This window comes from Dipodomys merriami, unplaced genomic scaffold (assembly GCF_024711535.1).
Source record: "Dipodomys merriami isolate MVZ:Mamm:240054 unplaced genomic scaffold, mDipMer1.0.p SCAF_3, whole genome shotgun sequence".
In the NCBI taxonomy this organism is placed as follows: Eukaryota; Metazoa; Chordata; class Mammalia; order Rodentia; family Heteromyidae; genus Dipodomys; species Dipodomys merriami.
In genome coordinates, this window is record NW_027204492.1 from 3,145,250 (window position 1) to 3,166,771 (window position 21,522).

Genomic DNA, 21,522 nt, shown 5'->3' on the forward strand with positions numbered 1-21,522 from the left:
TGTATTTTAACTGTCATACACGTACATACATAATATGTATATATATTATCTCTTACTTGTATTCTGATGATTCTTCATCTGGTTCCTCTTTGATTTCCATTGTACTGAATCGTAATCTTTTGTAAATTTCCTGCAGAAAAATTGGCATATTAGTTTGTTTTGTTGTTGTGTTTACCATTGTTGTTTTGGCAGTGCAAGAGTTCAATCCCAAGACCTTGTACATGAAAAGCAAGTACTTTACCCTTGAGATAGACCCTTAGCCTCTAATTTGCATATAAATATGAAAAAGACTGTGGATTTTACAAATGTGAAAAGTGAGGATTACAGAGATCTAATGATTTGGCCCCAAACTGGTAGATTTCAGAGAGAATTTAAAGGTTTGACCTGAGTTCTCTGTTCTCTGGAAAAAAGTAAACAAAAATCACTTTCTGTGTTCCCATGGCATTTGTTCTCCAAAACTTCTCTAATATGTTACAAATATCGTAGAAATCCAGAGATAAACTGGAAGAAACCACACTAGATGTCCGTGTGCCATGAAGTGGACAAGGGGAGAGGCCAAGTAAGATTTCCCCCCCTTTACAGTAAAGGAAGTTGATATCAATTAGGTATAAGGGCTAAATTGGAGTGTCAGTAGTATGGTGATACATAAGAGAATCCAATCCCAGAAGTTTTCCAAGAAGGAACAGTGAGTGATGAAATTAAGTCAGGTAGCTTCCTTCAATTATCTTCCTCTGTACCACTTTTCTCACTGCCCTAAATTTGGAGAAATTGTATATCTAAATCTATTTGAAACCTAAATATAAAGGTGTTCTTCTCAGTTGCTGAAATGTGATGACAAAAGTTTCCACTTTAAATCAGAAATGAAAATTAAAACAAGTCTTTGTCCTCATTCCTCCTAAGGATAACTAGCCATGATAATGATAGAAAACACCATCACCATGGCAAATGCAGCACCTTCGAGTCACTAAGTGCTCCTCATAGTGACTATTAAAGGAAGTAACCATAATGGATGTGACTTGGCCAAGGTCAGACAGCTAGTAGAGAAAGGATCTTAATTCAAGTGTCTGGATTCAGAGGCCTTTCTTGAAAGATAAATGGTTGTATGTGTTAAATATGACAGTGTCATCACAATATTAACATGGTTCAAACAGAACTTGATGACGCACACACATAATGCACAAACAAAAATTTTGGCTCCACAGTGTCCCAGTCTTACCTATATCAGTTAATGGCATCTCTATTCACAGAGTTCCTCAGACCAAAAAGCTAATAACTGTTATCCTTGAGGGACTTTCTTTTCTCCCAGCCATTTCCAGCTTACAAACAAATGTTCTACTTCTAAAACACATGTCAAATTCTGGAGTTTCCATCTCCATGAATGCAATCATAGTTCCAAGTCCATATCATGTGTCACATTAAACTTTTCACTTCCATTCTTGTTCCTCTATACTCTGTTTCACAATTTAAAATTGGTCTGATTTTTTTAAAAAAAAATCTATCTTGTCCTTTCCCTGTTTATTAGCTTATAGATATCAAATCCTACCTAATTTATCCTCTGCCTCTTGGACCTCAGTTTTATCCCTTCCTTCTTTCACCTTGTTCTAGCCAAGTAACCTACTTTTCTTCCTTGGAACTCTGTAAGCTAGTAACTCCTCAAAGCTTTTACAGTAGTCATAATCGCTCTACTTGGATTCCCTTCCTTTGTTATCCCCATTAGGAGTCTCTACTCTACCAGAAAGACCACACTACTTGAACTCCCTGCATCAGCCATTAACATATGATCTATTTTTATCATCCTCATGGCATATATCAGCAATGCTTAGCAGTTTTCTGCCTCCCCAAATCTCCCTAGCACTGAGTACATAGCCTGCAGTATCAGAAGTTACATATATTACTTAATGGCTGATTTTATGGGTCTTTCATTGGATAAATTATGAAGACTTACTTTTGGTTTTTAAAGGTAGAATTTATGGTTGCCAAATTACAACACCAACTTTTTATAATCAAATATCCTCCCCCAAAGAAAAACTAACTAAAAATTCAATTTACAACAGGATCATTCCATTTACGGCCAAGCCAGTAGCTGATGCCGGAAATCCCAGTTATTAAGGAACAGAGATTGAGAGGATCACAACTTGAAACCAGCCTAGGCAAAAAAGTTATAGAACACACCCCCATCTCAACAAATAGCCTGAGTATGATGGCTAATGTTTATAACACCAGATATATAGGAGGCTGCTATCAAATAAAACATCTGAGATGCTATCTGAAAAACAACTAAAGCAAAAAGGACTGTGGGCATAATGCAAGTGATACAAGACCTGCTTAGCAAGCACCTTGCCTCCAAAAGAGCTTTCCTTTATCTGCCTCTCAAAATGCTCACTTATTATATTTCAGGCTTGATTTCATATTATATCAGAGCCCTTCATGGGTGTGCATCTCATTCAAATGTATCTAACCTCCACTGACATGCTTACCAGAAATCTCAAAGCTGTTTTCCCCTTATTTTAGTTTCTGCACACATTGAGTGCTTTAGCGGTGTTGTCCAATGGCTGAGAGAACAAAACGATATGCTCTTTAAATGGAGCCCTTGCCTTCACAGTGGTGAATGCACATGTACAACATACTTACCTTTAGTATATCATTTTTGAGAACACAAATAGTTCCCACAAAATAAAAGTGTTCATCTGACAGGTAATGTGAATATGTCACACGGACGGACTGGTCTGGTTCAAAGAATACAGGTTCTAAAGGAGAAACACATACATGACAATCAAATTAAAAGCTAGATAAGTTAATCAAGAAGACAGACAGATGCCACATCTGTGATCTGCTTAGCAAGTCACTGACAATTTTCCAATATCTGAGCCATGAGAATTTGCCCATTTTCCTTCCCTTTCAGCCAACTTCTCCACACACACTCCCCACCCAAACTTAAAGAAGCCATTCTTATAAACAACTCTGTGCTCATGTGTGTTTTAGTCTTCTGTTACTACCCTCCAGTTGAATGTATTAGTCTCTAGAAGAGCTCTATCTCCTTTCTTTTATATAGGCTCCATAGAGAATGTGTAGGGGTGTGTGTGTGTGTGTGTGTGTGTGTGTGTGTGTGTGTGTGTGTGTGTGTGTGTGTGTGTGTGTGTGTGTGTGTGTGTGTGTGTGTGTGTGTGTGTGTGTGTGTGTGTGTGTGTGTGTGTGTGTGGCTGCAATGCTTGGTAAGAAATGTATGCATTATCCTGCCCATGTAATTGTAGCCCCCCTGTACAGTATGTTCTCAAATAAAATAAAATACAATTTAAAAAAAATGCATGATTTTTAATGGTGCCTAACTTCTGATTTGCATGAACTAGGAAAGAAATGTTATATATGTCTATATGTATGTATGTATGTATGTGTATAATATATAATATACATACAAGACTAAACATTTTCCATGTACCTCTGATTTTACTATGAATTTTAAAATTACTAAGGTGTAAAATCATAAGATATCAGAAAGAGAATTTGCAAATACCAAAAAGAGTGCATTTAGCAGGTAGGGACTATATAACTCATGAACATTATCTGGAAGTGAACTGATTTGCTTACCAACAATAGCATTTTTGAGACTTAGAATTATTTTCACATATTCATAAATAGGAAAATCATTCTCACTAGAGTCTCCTCTTTTAAAGTCACAGCAGAATTCGATATTCATTCCCACTAGAAAGAGAACATAGACAAAATCCTCAATTTATATTGTTACATCATGTGTTGGATTATCTCAAATTACTAACATCTTACTTTGATTTAATTGCACAGCATTGTTTTATTCCAATGAATACTCACAGAGATAATATATATTATACGTGTGAGTATAGCACTAGCTAGATCACACCATACAGCATCTAGTATGTAATTAATGCTAATACAATTCCTATAAACAATGCAATGATCAGAGTTTTCACAGTAATGACAAAGATTTAGTGCAGAAGTGATTTATTTTACTAAAAATACGACTTCTATGACATAACATGAAATTAAATGAATATGTGATCAATAGCTACATTGGCTCTCCTGCCTCTTTTTAAAAATACTCTATATAGAGTGATATTTCTCTCTTAAAATCTAAGAACTTTGTATTTGAGGAAAAAAATTACCTGACGTCATATATGGATGCTCCAACATGAGTTTTCGCTCGACAAACCATTTTTGATCCTCGGGCAGAAAGTTAATCAATTGTGTGCCGACTACTTCACTCTGGGAAGATGAAGAAAAAGAAGAGGAGATAGAGAGGGACAGACACAGAGAGAGAGAGAGAGACAGAGAAGGGAAAGAGAGAGGGAGAGAGAGACAGCAAATTTACTACATATGCTAATATTGTTCCTTCCCTTATCTCCTTACCTACAGTGAGCTTAGCTTCTGACCTGCCTCAGCTGACCCTGGTTCTACCTGTGTCAACTCCACACAGTCAGCAGTACCCAGTTCTGTGATCACTACCTACCACTTTAACAACAATATTTCACTCACCAAGACTTCCAGTCTATTTAAACGACATTTTTACCTTGAATTAACTTCCTGAAAGGATCAACACTCTTCCTTCCGTCTCATATGCCATGGTCACTGTAACCATTACCATGTGCTCTTTCCTTCTGTCCCACCTGCCTGGAGAAACCTCCAACTCTGGTTATGTCTAATTTTTCATCTACACCATTCCTTCACCCAAGCCAGTTAATATGGGTGGGAGAAAAATATCTCCAAACCACAATCCTCTACATTAACAATCAGGCCTATTTATTTCAGCAAAACCAAAAGGAAAGGAAATGTCAACACATTCCTGCCACCAGATCTACCACTCTGTCTATTTCTGGGCCTAGAGATGTGTGTTCCTCCTACTCTAGTGAACAAGACCCATCTAACTCAAACTCCTACACTTCTGTAATGTCTTCAGTGTTCGAAGACATTGTTCAGAAATTCTTCTGCTCTCCCCACATAATCATGCTTTCTCTTTCTACTGGGTCTTTCCAGAGGTCTTTATTAGACCTGCTGTATCTCTTACTTTAAAAACCCAAAGTACTTGCTAAGCAAGTATAACATCTTGGGTTCAATCCCCAGTACCAGATTTTAAAAAGTTCTTTAAAATCTTCAAACATTACTTGACACTGGCTTTTTCTTTTCCAGCTATACATCGATGTCTCTAGTCTACTTTGGACCAGAAGTTCTTGGAATCATCTATCCTTGGCATCTCTCCTTTCTCCACACTCATCAATGTTTTGTGTTAATGGAAAAACCAGGAGACATTTAGTCATGCATTTGTGCATTACCCATTCGAAATACATGTTTGAAATGATGTCAAAAGGACTAAACTCAATTTCTTCTTTCTCTCTTTGGGAAAATGGAATAATGAAGCTTGTTGAGATTGGCTTGGGAGAGTAATACAGGGAGTGATTCTGATCAAAGTACATTGTGCATACATACAGGCATGTTAAAACGAAATGGTTTTGTGCAACTACTTGATGTTAATACAAGTAATCAATTTTTTTTATCCTAAGCACTCTACTGACACAGCTTTCACCAATATCACCAATGACCTTCTTAAACAACCAAATTCAATAGTGAATTCTCAGCTTTCATATCTCACATCTCATCACTAAATGCAATCAACTGCTTCTTCCTCATTTTATTAGCATTAGTTACTTTCTGGTAGACAATATTGATACATGTTCACAAAGTACAAAGTGGTGTTGTGATTCATGTATACACTGAGTATGCTCAATTCAGAGTAATTAACATGTGTATCACCAACACTTATTATTTGTATGGCAAGTATATTAAAATTCATTTTTTTCTATTTTGAGATGTATAATGCATTATTGTTGATTTTATTCATCCAACTGTGCTATAAAACCCCAAATTATTCTTCCTGTCTAACAATAATGTCATTCCTGCAGACGGACCTCAATCTATGTTATAGCCATTTATCTTTAGGCTTTGGTAATCACCACTCTCCTCTAAGCTTCTTCAGTAGCTAGGATTACAGGCATGAGCCCCTAGCACTGAGCTTCTTTCAAATTCATTACCAAATTGGTTCTACTGTCAAAATACAAGCAAAACCAGTTAATATTTACGTACCTGGTTCATTTCTTGTCTCCATGTTGGTTACTGCAGCCAACTTAATTAATCTCATATGCTTATTCTTTGCTATACTCCTTCCACCAGTTTATTCTCCACAGATAAATTGGGGTGAGCCATGTTAAACATCAACTCTGACCATGTTATATTCCTCTCCTCAAGTGTTTCTACTTCTGAGCCAACACATGCAGAGGAAAAGTCAAGTCCTTACAGGGGCCTTCACTACTCAGTGTTCTGGTTTCTTATTACTATTGACTTTATCTCCTTCCACTCTTACTTGCCCACTGCCCTTCAGGCACATGGGATATCTGTCATATTCCAATACACCAAGTAGATTCTCATCCCAGGATCTTAAAATTTGCTTCTCATCTATTGTGAAGCAGTCCTTCAGATTTTCACTCAAAAGTATTCAAAGAAGCATCAGCTCCCTGAAGTTCCTTCACTTCCTTTTCACTTATTTGTTTATACTGATCTTCCCATTAAAATATGATTGTGTTAGAATAGACACATGATTTGCCTTATTCACTGCATCATCATCAATACTCAGAAAAGTTAGCATAAGTAAGTACTCAATAAATACTAGCTGAATGAATAAATAATGCTGAACCATGTGGCTGAAATCTGGTGGCACATGGATAAATTCATTCTAAGATAAAAGGAATGAGTTTTTAATGTGATAGGAACAGAGTAATAAACCAACTATTCTATATAGCTGAATAACAACTTTGTGTGATAGGTCACAAATTCAAATGAGTTTTAAAAATCTATCAATATAATAATGTACAGCCAATATCTAGAAATATCTCTTTTTGGATTTTGTTTTACTAGCATCAATTAATAGCAGAAAAGGGTTTCATTTAGACATGTCCATATATACATATCACATACTGTGATTATCATATTACTGTGATCCCTTCTATCACTATCCCTCATGTCCCTTCCCAAGCCAATCTCAGCAAGCTATATTGTGCTATTTTTACACATGTACCTGAAATTATTTTGACCATATTCACCCTCCTTCACCCTTTCTATTCACCCTCACTCCTCTCAAAACTACTCAGACCCCAAATACAACCTATTTTACAATCCTGTCACTTTTTTTCAGTGTATGTTAATTATTCAAGGGAGTTTCACTGTGGTATTTCACACATGCAAAACTCTCCGGCTCAGAGAAGTAGCCTTTGAATTGGCTAATGCTCAAATTAACAGATGGATCCTGTCTTCATCAAGAAAAAGTTCAGCTTGATATAGGAAATAAATATCTTAATTCACCAGCCACACATTACAGAAATAAAAGGCAATACATTTTGACAGTGAAAGCCTCATAATAAATTATGCCTTGCCAAAAGAAATTTAATTCCTTTTCACTAAACCTTTTTAATAAATGTATTTTTCTAGTTTACTCATAAAATATACTTTAATACAGAGTAGAATGCTAGCCTTGAGCAAAAGTATCTCAGGTATAGCACCCAGAGCCTGAGTTCAAGCCCCACGACCTGCACCAAAAAAATTAAGAGGTTTCTCAAAAGCCAAGTTTAGTAAGTAGTCACACAGATATTAATATGCTGTCAACCATGCCAAAAAAGAAGAAAAGTGCTCCCCCCCCACTCCATGACATTTCCTAAGATGCTTCTTGCCAAGAAGCATCTCCTTTTCTGCCAGAGATATTCACAATAAATGTGCATTAGAAAAATGTCCAACTCTACAACACAAAGGAAATGAAAAGAGCCTTTATAGGAGATTCAGGCAGGATCTTGAGTCAAATGAGACTCATCACTACTCATTCTCTGCTATTCTGTGAGCTCCTATGGGAGAACAGAGGAAAAAATCTTGCAATTATCACAAATAAACCATATGTTGTCCTCAAAACTTATTAAACTATCTTGTTAACATTTCAATACTGGAAAACTCTATGATAAAGGGATCATTTTAAAAGCTTCATTTATTTGACTATATGTGGGTGGAAATGTAAAATAGTAGAATCATTATTGAAAACTATGGAGATTCTTGTGGTATATATACAATGGAATTCTATACTTCCATCAGAAAGAATGACACCGCCCCATTTGTGTCTATTTTTTAAAATTAAGAGCAGTTATATTTAATGAAAAGCATGAAATGGTGCCTCAGGTATAGTTCTTTCCAACCTTGCTTTATAAAAACATAATTTTATTGCCTATTAATGCTTATTTGCAAGTGTAATCATTATACCTTCATTTTTCAATTACAAATAATCAATTATATGATTAAGGTCAATGGTTCAAGACACATGTCCAAGACATGTTTAAGTTACAGTGAAAGAGACAGGGAGAGAGAACTCAAATGGATAAAGGTCAGAGAACCTCTTGAAACTGAAACTTCAAAGAAAAACAATAAATCAGGATCACATTTTATCTAATACTGTCACTATGAAGAATCTCCAATTTTGTGTAAGTTATAAGCAAAGGGGCAGAGGAGTATGGTTAAAATATCTCCTAATTGCCACACTCAAAGTTAAATACTCTAGATCTCTGGTTTATAGTTTATATTCTTGCCATGCTGTTTGCTGCAAGGCATATACAATGAACCTAGGTATGAGCAACACAGTGCTCCCAAAACAGGTTTTGTTGGAAAGAACATATGTATTGGTGATGGATGTATTTGCTGTTACATGTATTCCATAAAGTCCTTATTCACACATATGCAAGGATAGGATAAAAAGAGATTGCTAGTCAGGTATCATTGGCTCACACCTGTAATTCTAGCTACTCAGGAGGCTGAGATCTGAGGATCGTGGTACAAAGCCAGCCTGGGCAAGAAAGTCTGTGAGACTCTTATCTCCAATTAACCACCAGAAAACCAGAAGTGGCACTGTAGCTCAATTGGTAAAGTGATAGCCTTGAGTTGAAGAGCTCAGGGACAATGCCCAGGCCCAGAGTTCAAGTCCCAAAACTGACAAAAAACAAAAACAAAAAATAAAAAGCAAAAAAAACCCACTGCTGTAGAAAGACTGCTTCTTCCAATTCTTAAACTGGAAACCAACTTTCAAAGTGCTGGTGAAGTCTTTTGGGGAGTGATTAAGTTAGGAAGGGAAAACCTTTATTAATGTTTTTAGTATCCTTGCAAAGGAATTTGAAAGAACTCCCTTGACTCTTCTACCAAATGAGGACATAGCTAGAGAAAGCTATGCCCTCTGCAGATATCAAACACACTGAAGTCGTGAGCTTGGCCTTCCCACAGTCCCAAACTATAGCCTTTTCAGTTTTTGTTGTTTGTAAGTCTATGGTATTCTGTTCTATCATCTCAAATGAACCAAGATAGTCATGTACTACTTTCATACTTCAGTAATATATTTGTTATATGGTTAACCTGAAGACCAAAAATAGCATTAAGAAACCCAATGTCCTAGGTTGCTAGTGTTGTGAAGAGGGAGAATACTTTCCTGAGACATACATAATACACATTAAGAGCTTCAGGAATGAGTGACCATTTTTGGACAAAACACTGTGCTCAACTATTGTGTACTTACCACTAGCAATACCTATAATGTTGCTAAGCTATACAATAATTGCTATAGTATTTTTCTACATTATTCTATAACTTGTTCTTCCATATAAAGATACAAAACCCAAATCAGACTTACAATGCATGCTATCAGAGAGCGTGAACACTAAAGTCTATTGATTGGTAAACAAATACCATTTGCTTTTGTTTGTGTTCATGTTACCTCCAAAAGAAATTACTTTCTGATGACTGCAAAAAAAAAAAAAAAAAAGACAGCATGAACAAACCATGGCATTCATTGCTCAGTCAGTATGTCATGAAGTCTGAGGTGTACAAAAGCAACCACTTTGTCCAAAACAGTTACATCTCAGTGAAGGCTACCTCCTCAAAGTAGTCACTTTCAGAATAGCCACTGCATCTGAAGAGTCTGTTCAAAAACCCTATTCTTGGGGCTGGAAAGGTGGCTCAGTGGTAGAGCGCTTGCCTTGCATGCCTGAGGCCCTGGGTTCGATTTCTCAGCACCACATAAGAAACAAAGAAAAAAGCCGGAAGTGGCGCTGTGGCTCAAGTGCTAGAGCGCTAGCCTTGAGCTGAAGAGCTGAGGGACAGCGCCCAGGCCCAGAGTTCAGGCCCCACGACCGGACCTCCAAAAAAAAAAAAACAAACAAACCTGTATTCTTGCCAGGCATGGATGTGTATTCTCACAATCTCAGCACATGGGAGGCCGAGGCCAAGAATGGTGAGTTCCAGGGCAACCTACATACATAGTAACACCCTGTCTCAAACCAACCAACCAACCAACAGAACAACAAGAAAAACAAATGTCTTTGGGGGCTGAGCAGCTTTCAAACCACAGAAGGAAAAAGCCCAATGTGTTTCATCACATCTAACTCAAATTTGTTTGCATAAATTTAAACCCAAAGCAATGGAGATGACCATGAAATGAGAGGATGTTTGGTCAACATTGAGAAAGTCTCCTTTACCCTTCCAAAGAAATCATAGCCCCTAAACAACACCAAACCACTTGCCCCAAAGCTGGAAGAACTTACTGGGTGGAAACGGAGGAATTTCCAGATTTCTTCAGCCACAAAAACAATCACACCGTTGGTGTCTACTATGATCATAAACCCACCTACGGACTGTTGAAAAGAGCATAGTAACATAATTACACAGTGGAACAGTCATAAAATGATAGCTTTATTTCTAAATGCATAACTAATTACAGTAACACACAGAAAATATGTTTCATTTCTTACATATCAATAAAGTAGGCACAAACTTAATTAAAATTCCATTACTTTGCCTCTTATGCAGAATCCACTTAAACTTAAGCCTGAGATGTTTATCAAATAATGTATCACTTGGACCAACACATTTCAATCTAAATGCAATGAACATGAAACTTTTTTTTTTTTTTTTGTCGGTCGTGGGGCTTGAACTCTGGGCCTGGGCGCTGTCCCTCAGCTCTTCAGCTCAAGGTGAGCGCTCTACCACTTGAGCTACAGCGCCACTTCCGGTTTTCTGGTGGTTTATTGGAGATAGGAGTCTCACCGTCTCTCCTGCCCGGGGTGGCTTTGAACCGCGATCCTCAGATCTCAGCCTCCTGAGTAGCTAGGATTACAGGCGTGAGCCACCAGCGCCCGGCAACATGAAACTTTTGAATGCAAGTTAGGAAGATTCATTTCCATATGCAGGTAGTTTGAATTTACATAGTCTTCATTTAAAAAATGCTGACAACATTTTCAGGTTAGTGGTTAGTAACCTACTTCTTTTTTTCTTTTTGTTGGTGGTGGGGCTTGAACTCAGTGCCTGGGTGCTGTCCCTGAGCCTGTTTGTTCTCAAGGCTAGCATTCTACTACTTGAGCCACAGCACCACTTCTGGTTTTTTAGTGGCTAATTGGAGATAAGAGTCTCAGCCCCCTGAGACTCTTTCCTGCCCAGTCTGGCTTTGAACTGTGATCCTCAAATCTCAGCCTCCTGAGTAGTTAGGGTTACAGCTATGAGCCATGGATGCTTTGCTAGTCAACTACTAATACATATCACTTTCTTGCTGTAGTATGTATTTGATGTCCAGACAAGTGCCTTCTGGAACAGAACATCTAAAATGATGAATAAGATATGTGAAAACCCATGTTTCTAAGAGGTCCAAGCTTATGGTAAAATAAAGGAAACAATCTGATAGGAGACATGATTAGAAAATGGGAATTTACATGTTAGGGAATATTGGAGCCTATACTTGGCTTGGGAACTGAGATCATAGAGATTAGGGCACAAAAAAGAAAACCCATATCCATTGTAAGAGGAAGAATCAGACATCTTGATATAAAACCAGTCACTCTGTGGGTGATATCTTCAATAGGCAAAATAGAAAAGTCCTAGGATTCTGGAAATATGCATCAAATGGTAGAATACCTGCTATCCAATATACTAGCTCAAGCCTATAATCCTTGCTACTCAGGAGATTGAGACCTAGGGTATGGTGGTTAAAATCCAGCCCTGACAGAAGAGTGCACAAGACTCCATCTCCAAAATAACCAACAAAAAGCAGGGCTAAAGTCATGGCTCAAATGAGACTGTCAGCCAAGCAAGTTGAAGATGACGTGAGGCACTGAGTTGGAACATTGGTATCAGTTTAAAAAAAGAAGTCCACATTTACACCAAGAAAATAAATACTAAATAGAAAGTATTTGGTTTAAGGTGGCTCTAACTTCCATTATCAAGTAAAAAGAACTTAAAACCATGCAAGTAAAATCATGCAAGTAAAATTACATGTGATAATTTACAGGGAAAAAATAGAGAACATAGAAACAAACAAGAGACTATGAAAACAATCAAATGCAGAATCACATTTCCCTTGGAAATAGGAAACATAAGCATTTCATATCTTTGAGGAAAAAAAAGATTCAAAACTTTAGTCATTAGGGCATTAGAGCAGAGGGACAGTGCCCAGGCCCAGAGTTCAGCCCCCAAGACAGGCAAAAAAACAAAACAAAACTTTAGTCATTACAGTTTAATGATTCACGCTGAATGGATGTCACTCATTAATTTGCATACTAATCTATAAAAAGATTGCTCATGTTTGCTGTCCTTAAAACTAGTGTTGGTTCACAAAACTCATTTGACACAGGAAGCATCTGAGGAGACACATAGGTCTGAGATTCTGACTCAAATGGCTTCATTGGAGATCAAGAATCCATATTGTTATCAATTTCCTTCTGTGGTTCTAGCCACACTTTAAAAAGCTCTCTCCTTTTATCTTTACATACATATATATATATATGTATATATATACATATATATATATGTATATAATGGGTTACAGTTGCATGAGTACATTACCTTACTCCTCCTTTAGCTCCTCCTTTGTTAGCTCCTCCTTTGTTTTCCCCTACCATCCCTTTCCTCCCCACCTCCCCAACTCCTCCCTCCCCCTCACCCCAGAAATTGTAAAGTTCGTTTTCAACATAGTGTCTTGTACATCTCATTGTTACAATAGGTCAACCTGTATCCTTATTTCAGCATTTTGTTATTTCCCTTCCCCTCTCTCCTTTATCTTTTACTCTCTATATTCTCCATATGAAGCAAATAACTAAAGAATAAAAAACCCTCTCACCTGCAGCACCATTTGATGGAATTCCTCATAAGTGCTGTACGTACATTCCTTAAAGACTTCTTCAGAGGGTGGGGGGCTGATTGGCACTTTTTTAACAAAAAGAAAAGACAGAAAGTGTGACATCAAAATGATTATTAAAATGACATTCGATTTTCAAAGTTCCAATCTATATCATAGAAAAGACTCCTGAGAAAAAATGCTGAGTACTGCCAAGTAATCTAACATGAATTTCATTACTTCTAAGTGATGATAAACGTGGATATGATTAGAAGTGAAAAAGACCTTGCTTACCCATTTAAATTTATACTCCAAACACTGTGATCTATTCAACAATTTATAGTTCTTTCCTTCCTTCCAGATCTACCAAAACCCAGTATTATAATATAGCATAGAAGATCAAAAACTCTGGATAGGCTGAGACTACCACCCCCTCAAACTCCTTCCTGGAACTATGGACTTCTGTTCTTTCATCTAATGAAGCTTTGTGTGAGGACCTTCACTAAGAACATCTTCAAGTATATCAAGTGATCCTGTTCTATTTCCACCCATGCTATTCCATCCTCCAAGCTGCTCATCCTGCAAAGCATCTGCTCCTGAGTATACTCAGAGCTTCTGCTATCACTTTCCATCCTTCTTGTAACCCCTCCTACTTTATCAGTAAAGAGATTCATTTAACACAGCACTCCAGCCTCAACTGACTTTAATAGATCATATGAATAGACATAAATCCTTCTGATCACAGAACAAAAAATGAGAGATTTATGGCTTGCAAGTTGTATTGCTATTAAAAAAGTAAAATTCCTTGACAAGGATAGTTCTGAGTGTGGCTGTTGCCATCTTAGTGCGTATGAGCCTTAGATCTTTCCCCAAGGGTAATTTGGGGAAGGGGAAAGTTCTTCATTAAAGAAGCAACTAGAAATGTACTCACTACCTTACATATGTAACTGTAAGCCCTCTGTACATCACCTTGACAATAAAATTAAATTAAAAAAGAAGCAATAGAAAGTGGGCATGGAACTCTGCCGGAAATAGGGATAAGAAATCAAGCCACTCATTGCACAACTGCCTCCAAATCAGTCCTCTTGATCACATTCGGTCTTGGCAACATCCGTGCCACTCCTCCATGGTCATTTCAGAAGCCATTTCCCCATGGACTTCGAGGTCTACTTTTTAGCTTTTGGTTTGTTTTGCAGTGCTAAAGATGAAAGCCAGACCCTTTCATAAATTAACACTCCACTGAGCTACATCCTTAGTCTGCACCTAGTAAAATACGAATACAAAAGACTACATATTGTCAAGAAAGGAAAAGCAATGCATTCTATCAGTAAATTATAATGACCATTTTTCCTGAATTTCCTGTGAACTTGTTCTTATTTTGTCTCTACCATGTGCACTATGATGCTTAGGTCACTGTAGGGACGCAGTAATTGTTACTACACTTTCTTCCTTATTTACTTAGGCACTTATTTATTTTACGTCTTTATGTTGCTCTAGCTATGTGTCAGACTATTTTAGAGGCTCAACATGAACAAGAAAAGTAATGGGACTGTTCTTTTGTATCTTGCAGATTGATATGCTAAGGTAGGTAGATAATGAGTTCATAGACCATTAAACAGACAAATTTGGCTCTCAGTTGTACAATCCCTGAGACTGGATTACCCAGGAAAGCCTTACTGTGAAGATTACATTTGAGATGGGATCTAAATGACAAGAAGACAATCATGTGAAGACATGGGAGCAAAGGACATCAGGCATCCGAAGAAATAAGTTTATAGTAGAGCAAGAAATAATGTTGCTTCTGGAGGAGGAATCAGTGATGGTATGCTTGTCTTGTCTGTGCAAGGTCATGAGTCCCATACAATCACTGCACATAGGATATTGTCTATTTAAAAAGAAGAAAGGGGGCCAGAGTGACTGCAGGGGAATGACCACAGGATGGAGGGTAGAAAATGAAGTCATAGGGAAGATCTGATCATGTAGGGTATATGGTAAAGAGTTCATATTTCATTTTGAATCACACTTGAGTGCTTTGAAGAAGCAGACAGATATGATAGGTTGTGAAACATAGAATAAATGCACTGTGTGACAGTAGTGAAAGAAGGGAATCTAACTGGGACCTTCCTTCAAAAGTAGAAAATGAAGGATTGGGGTGGGGGGGTTGATTGAAAGGCACAAAATTTCAGTTAATAAGAGAAAAAATAGAGTAAGAGATACTGATAGACAAGACTTTGATAGTTCATCAAGGATATGCCATTCACATATCTATTTTATAGGCACCAAGAGGTATTTGCTCATAGATTGAAGGATGTAATTTAAGACACATGGAAGAAATAAGCAACTGCAAAAATAAACTGAGTTACCACTTAGAGATCTGGAAAGAAATAAGAGAGGGTGCAAGTGACAGTGGGACAGAGGGACATCAAGAGCTCATTCGGGGTTGGGCTGAGTGGCAGTGGCAGTGATTGAATAAAGTGCACCAGGATTGGGGTCCAGCCTCAAAACCACAAAATAAAAGGCAAAATGGAGACATTTTGGGTTAATGAAAAGTGAAAAGGTTGTTTATAAATAATTCCTTTAAGGCATAGTAGGAGAAAAACAAAGGAGGAGGTAACAATGCTAGACAAGAGATGTACTCATTACCTTACTTATGAATCCGTAATCCATTTATACAGCATCTCTACAAGAAAATGCAATTAAAAAATTCCTTTCTGGTCATGTTAATTTCCATATTTCACATTCAACTAGAGAATTGTCCTGCTGATTGAATAATAAGTACGATTGTGGATTATGGAGTTCAGGTAGAAGACTAGGCCTGGATGGAGTTTTCCAAAGTGGAAACCACTGACATCAGTATAGCACTCCAAGACACTGGATGTGATTACTTGGAGAATGAGCATAATCATAAAAGACATACCAATGATTACAAGTTAAAACCAGGAAGATACAGAGGAAGAATAGCTAGAGAAGGAGCAGCCAATGACATAAGACAAAAAGCCAGTGGAAAAGTTGTCCTGGAATATAAGACAGAGTGTTTCAAGAAGGAAGGAGGAAGTGGTCGATCACCCGCTTAATGTGTCTGAAACATTCAGAAAGATTAGGACAGTGAGAAAGCCAAATTGCTGAGCAGCGTGATGATCACTGACATCTCTGACAAAATCATTGTAGTAGGGTAGGAAATAATAGGAGTTATACCATAATTGTACTATGAAGGGTCACAGAAACAAGACTATAGTTGGAAGTACAATAGGATCATGACTATTCACATAAGCACTGTAGCAAGTTTACCTCCAGAGATATTCAGATGTAACCTTTCTTAGTTGCTACAACATCTGTTATGTAGCTATAAGTGTCTGGTATGCAGAAATGTACACTGCTATTTCCTATCTGTGGTTCTATTAGCTTTCATGTCTTAATTCCACTTTTGCATGAACTGAACTACCAATATAATTCGAGGCTGCTTCAAAAGCTCCTTTAATCATGCATCCCTCCCAGACACTGCTTGGGGCACTGTGAAGGCCCACTTTCAACCCATCTCCTATGCAGTACAATTGGTCAACTGATGTGTGCAAATCCACAGGCACATTGGGTGCAAGTCAAACCTTTCTTCCTCAAGGTAATACGAGCCACCTCACGTTCCACCGCTTGGGACAACATACGGGACTTTGCATTGGAAAGGAGGATGTTACGTTTCCAACGCCTTTCTTCTGGTGAGTCATCTTTCTTCGGGTATTCGTACTTTTTCATCATTACACGCAGATTCTCAGTCAGAAGACTGTCTCTAGTTGATGTTGGTTTGGATGTGCCAGGAACATCCCTAATAGACAAAGAACAACCAGGAGTACTAAAAGCAAGGCCAAAGCTAGGGATTCAGGTGGTTTAAAATCAGAGAGGAGGACTCATTACCTCACTTACGACATAGTGAATCTTCTGTACAATGCCTTAGTAATAACAATAAAAACTTTAACAATAAGAGAGGATGATAGATCTTTGCATCAGTATTGAAGCAAACATCTTATCCCTTCATCATCTATAACTCAATAGTAACTACTGTTGCAGAGCTCGATTGTCCATATCTGTAATTCCAGCATTGGACATGTAATGAGGAGGATTATGGGTTCCATGCCATCCTTGGCTACGTAGAGAAACCCTAACTCATAATAAATAAAACTAAGAACTATTCCTATTAAACAAATATAAGGCAACTTTATCACTATTCGGCCAGCTATTGAGAATGGTGACCACAATCTATCTCCATATCTTCCCCACAGCCCAGCAGTGTCTGATGCAGTAATGCAAGGACTATCTAAAATGAATTAAGCCCAAAGGTATGTGAAGGTAATGGTAGTGCTCTATCCTGTCCGATACTCTTACCTACTTTAACAAGAGGAGTTCTCATTCTGAAAAATTCTTCTGAACTGATCTATAGCTAGTCACATGGCTCTCTCAAATACAGTGGTACTTCTTGGAGAAAAGAAGGAACAACAAAATGTTAAATGACCTTTTTATTTTACCTTCAGAAATCATTTATCCAAACTGGATGCTTTTGGTTCATGCTTGTAAACCAATCTAGGCTAAGATCCAGAGGATTTCCCTTTGAAACCAACCTGGGTAGTAAAGTCTATGAGATTCTGTGTCTAATTAATGAGCACAAAGTCTAGCTCTTCAGCTTGGCTCAAGTAGCAGAGCATGAACCATACTCATGAAAGGTCAGGGAGAGCTTGAGGCTGTCTAGTCCGACCCTCGTAAAAAGTGGGACATGGAAGATTATGATTTGAATCCAACTCAGACAATAGGAATATGAGACCCTACCTCAAACAATAAAAAGTGGGAGTACTAGAGAGGAAAATGGCTCTTAAGTCAAAGTACAGCGACACGATGAAGAAATTAGTCTATATTTCACCACAGTCAAGTATTTAAGATTGATCAAAAGTCTTGCTTAAGACCATTTCTTCAAGGAATTCCTGCTTCTTTTAAAAGATAAGATTTCATTAAATACCAATAATCCTTTCATATGTTATGTAGATATTACATTCTTTCTTTATTATATGATTTCTCCATGAATATTTTCACTTGACTTTACAAATGAACACCTTTGTTGGAGTCATAAAATACAACATGATATTATATAACCTAATTCAAAACTCAAATATTTGTAGGTTTAATTCTACACTTTTAAATTTATTTAACTCACTCAGTTCAAGAACCTATAAGGAAGGAATAATGTAAGACAAACCTTTTATATGTAGTTTGCTCATGCCACGGGAAACATTGACATTTATTGTTGATTCTTGGAGATAATTCTGGACATAGAAGATATTGGCCCCACAATCATTACTTTTCTGCTTCTCTGAGCTCTACCATTATACTTACCCATCATCTCAAAGGCAATGTCACAGAGTAGAAGTCAAGGATATGTAAATCATATGTATGGTTAAAATATTGTAAAAATACTTTAGATTTTTTAAATAAAAGAATGCTCATGAATTAAACAGTAGGGAGACACTGAAGAGGAAGCAGAACACTGTGCTGCTATGCAGATGATACAGAAACACAAGAAATGTGAAAACAACAATGCAAATATGATTAGTCTCAACTGCAGTATCTCAAGGTAAGAAATACTAATAGTGAAGTAGAAAAAAAATCAGAGACAAAGAATTCCAAAACAAATGACTGTCAGAATGACTAACAAAATTCAAGAGGACCTGAATGATTTCCAAAGAAACAAAAATGAAGCCCTGAATGACATAAAGAAGACAATGCTGGATATAAAAGAACTGGATAAAGATGTAAAAATTCTGGGGGGAAAAGCCACTCATTGAAGTCCTGAAAATGAGAAGTTCAGTAAGTCAAATAAAAATAAATCTCAGTGGAAGTCTCGCTAATGTGCAGAATAAAATTAAAGAGAGAATATGAGGGTATAAAGAAAAGTTGCACGTATTCAGATATGCAGGTGAAGATAGACAAAATGTAAAGGAATGTGGACCCATTGCAACAATGAGATGTACAAGTCATTATGTTGAAAAACGAACTTTACAACTTTGGGGGGGGGGAGGATGAGGTGGGGGGAGGTAGGGGGAGTATGGGAAGGGATGGGAAGGGGAAACAAAGAGGAGGCAACAATGCTTGATAAGAAATGTACTCGTTATCTTGCCCATGTAATTGTAACTCCTCTGTACGGTATTCTCACAATAAAAAAATTAAAAATTAAAAAAAGAAAATGCAAGATCTCTGGTTTGCTATTAGAAGATGTAGAAGAGCTGCCAGTTAAAGGAATAGAAAACATACTCAGGGAAACAACATAATACTCTTCAAATTTTCAGAATGAGATAGACACCTTTAGGACTCCAAACATATGAGACGAGAAGAAAACTCCTCTTCGTATCATAGTTAAAATATTACACATACAGAATAAGAAAAGAATATAGAAAACAGCAAAAATAACTAAGTCACCTATAAAGATCAACCCATCAAAAATAATAACCAGATTTATGAACACAAAATGTAAATGCCTGAAGAGCATTGAGTGATTTGTTCCAAGTCCTGCAAGAAAGTAACTGCCAACATACATGATTAGATCCAGCAAAGGTATCTTTCATAAATGAAGGACAAAAGAAAACCTCCATGGTGAACAAAAACTAAAACAATTCCTGAACACTAAACATGTACTACAAAAGATACTGGAAGGAGTCCTACACACAGTAGAGAAATGTGAACATCACAATGAAAATACAGCATATAACAAATCTCACCAATTGAGTAGATAAAACGAAGAGTAAGGCAAAAATCAAACACTGTAAAACCAATAAAATGGCAGGAATTATTGTACATCTTTCAGTAATAATTGTGAGCATTAATGGCCTCAATCCTACAAACACTCAGACCAGAAACTGGATTAAAATCCGAGGCTCAACTTCGTGTTTCATAAAAGGAAAAACGTACTCCTCATTGACAATGAGAGCTATAAGCCTAGAGTGAAAGGATGAAAAATATTTTCCATGCACATCAAGCACTAAAGCCAGCAGGAGGGACTATACTTGTGTAACAAAACAGACTTTGAACTAAAGGAGGGACTATACTTGTTTAACAAAACAGACTTTGAACTAAAGTTAGAAGAGACAAAGAAACTCACTCTGTGTTGATAAAGAGAATAATCAATTAGAGGAATATAACACTTAGAAACAAACACAGAACAAGTCTTATTATAATCCAAGACTTATTATATACTGTTTTACCCAAGTGTAGTTAAAAGAACATTTTCATGTGTTCATTACTAAATTAATTTCATGCAGAGAAACTCTTGGTCATTCTGTGGTATTTGTCATGTTTAAACTCTGAAAATCCTGAGCATTCAGATTTTTTTCAATGGTAGCCTCCTTGGAACCACATATGCAGATTAAAATTTTTTAAAAAGCTTAAGAATTAAATGACACTATAGAAAAATTGGACAACAGACATTTACAGAAATTACCTAAAATTTGTAGACTATACATTCACAGCAGCCCACAGAACTTTCTTCAAATACATTACATATTAGAACACTTATACAAAGGGAACTTTAAAGTTTCCTGTGTTTCATCAGACCACAATGGAACGAAAGTAAAGATCAGCAATAAGGGAAATCACAGAACATATCCAAACATGTGGAGATTGGACAATTCATTCTTGACTGAATTTTTGGAAGCACCAAAGAGGGGGAGTGACTAAGGGTACTGGCCATAAGATGTAGGTGAACTGTTCAAGTACGATGTGAAGCTTAACTAAAGAAGTTGGAGTGGGTTTGGGGCAGGCTCACTGAGAAAAATATATTCGAGACTGGAATAAATTTTAAGAGGTAAAGAGTAGAAGTAGAAAAATTATCAGAAAAAGCAATGCAATATAGGAGATTTGGCATGAATGAGGAGAATTGAAAATATTAGAAGTGTTTTTGTTTCTTTGTTTTATACTAGTAACAAGTTCAAACACAGAGAAAGGGAGAGAGACAGGGAAAAAGGGAGAGAAGAGAAGAGAAAGAGAAAGAGAAAGGGAAAGAAAGAAGAGCAGAGGGGAGGGGAGGGGAGGGGAAGGGAAGGGAAGGGAAGGGAAGGGAAGGGAAGGGAAGGGAAGGGAAGGGAAGGGAAGGGAAGGGAAGGGAAGGGAAGAGAAGGCAGAAGGGAAGGCAGAAGGGAAGGCAGAAGGGAAGGCAGAAGGGAAGGCAGAAGGGAAGCGAAGGGAAGGGAAGGGAAGAGAAGAGAAGAGAAGAGAAGAGAAGAGAAGAGAAGAGAAGAGAAGAGAAGAGAAGAGAAGAGAAGAGAAGAGAAGAGAAGAGAAGAGAAGGCAAG

General features: G+C 37.3%; 1 protein-coding gene across 1 annotated transcript in view; it reads right to left on the reverse strand.

Annotated features, from left to right (window-relative positions):
• The window catches only part of Pasd1 (PAS domain containing repressor 1), a 77,006-nt gene that overhangs the window by 25,165 nt on the left and 30,319 nt on the right, over window positions 1–21,522 (reverse strand). The window contains exons 2-8 of the mRNA XM_070039568.1: window positions 16,804–17,018; window positions 13,205–13,290; window positions 10,641–10,730; window positions 4,137–4,236; window positions 3,586–3,699; window positions 2,632–2,747; window positions 57–130 (exon numbers count right to left, since the gene is read on the reverse strand). Coding sequence (XP_069895669.1) covers window positions 57–130; window positions 2,632–2,747; window positions 3,586–3,699; window positions 4,137–4,236; window positions 10,641–10,730; window positions 13,205–13,290; window positions 16,804–16,951 — 728 coding nt within the window. The 5' untranslated portion in view covers window positions 16,952–17,018. The remainder of the gene's footprint in view (window positions 1–56; window positions 131–2,631; window positions 2,748–3,585; window positions 3,700–4,136; window positions 4,237–10,640; window positions 10,731–13,204; window positions 13,291–16,803; window positions 17,019–21,522) is intronic.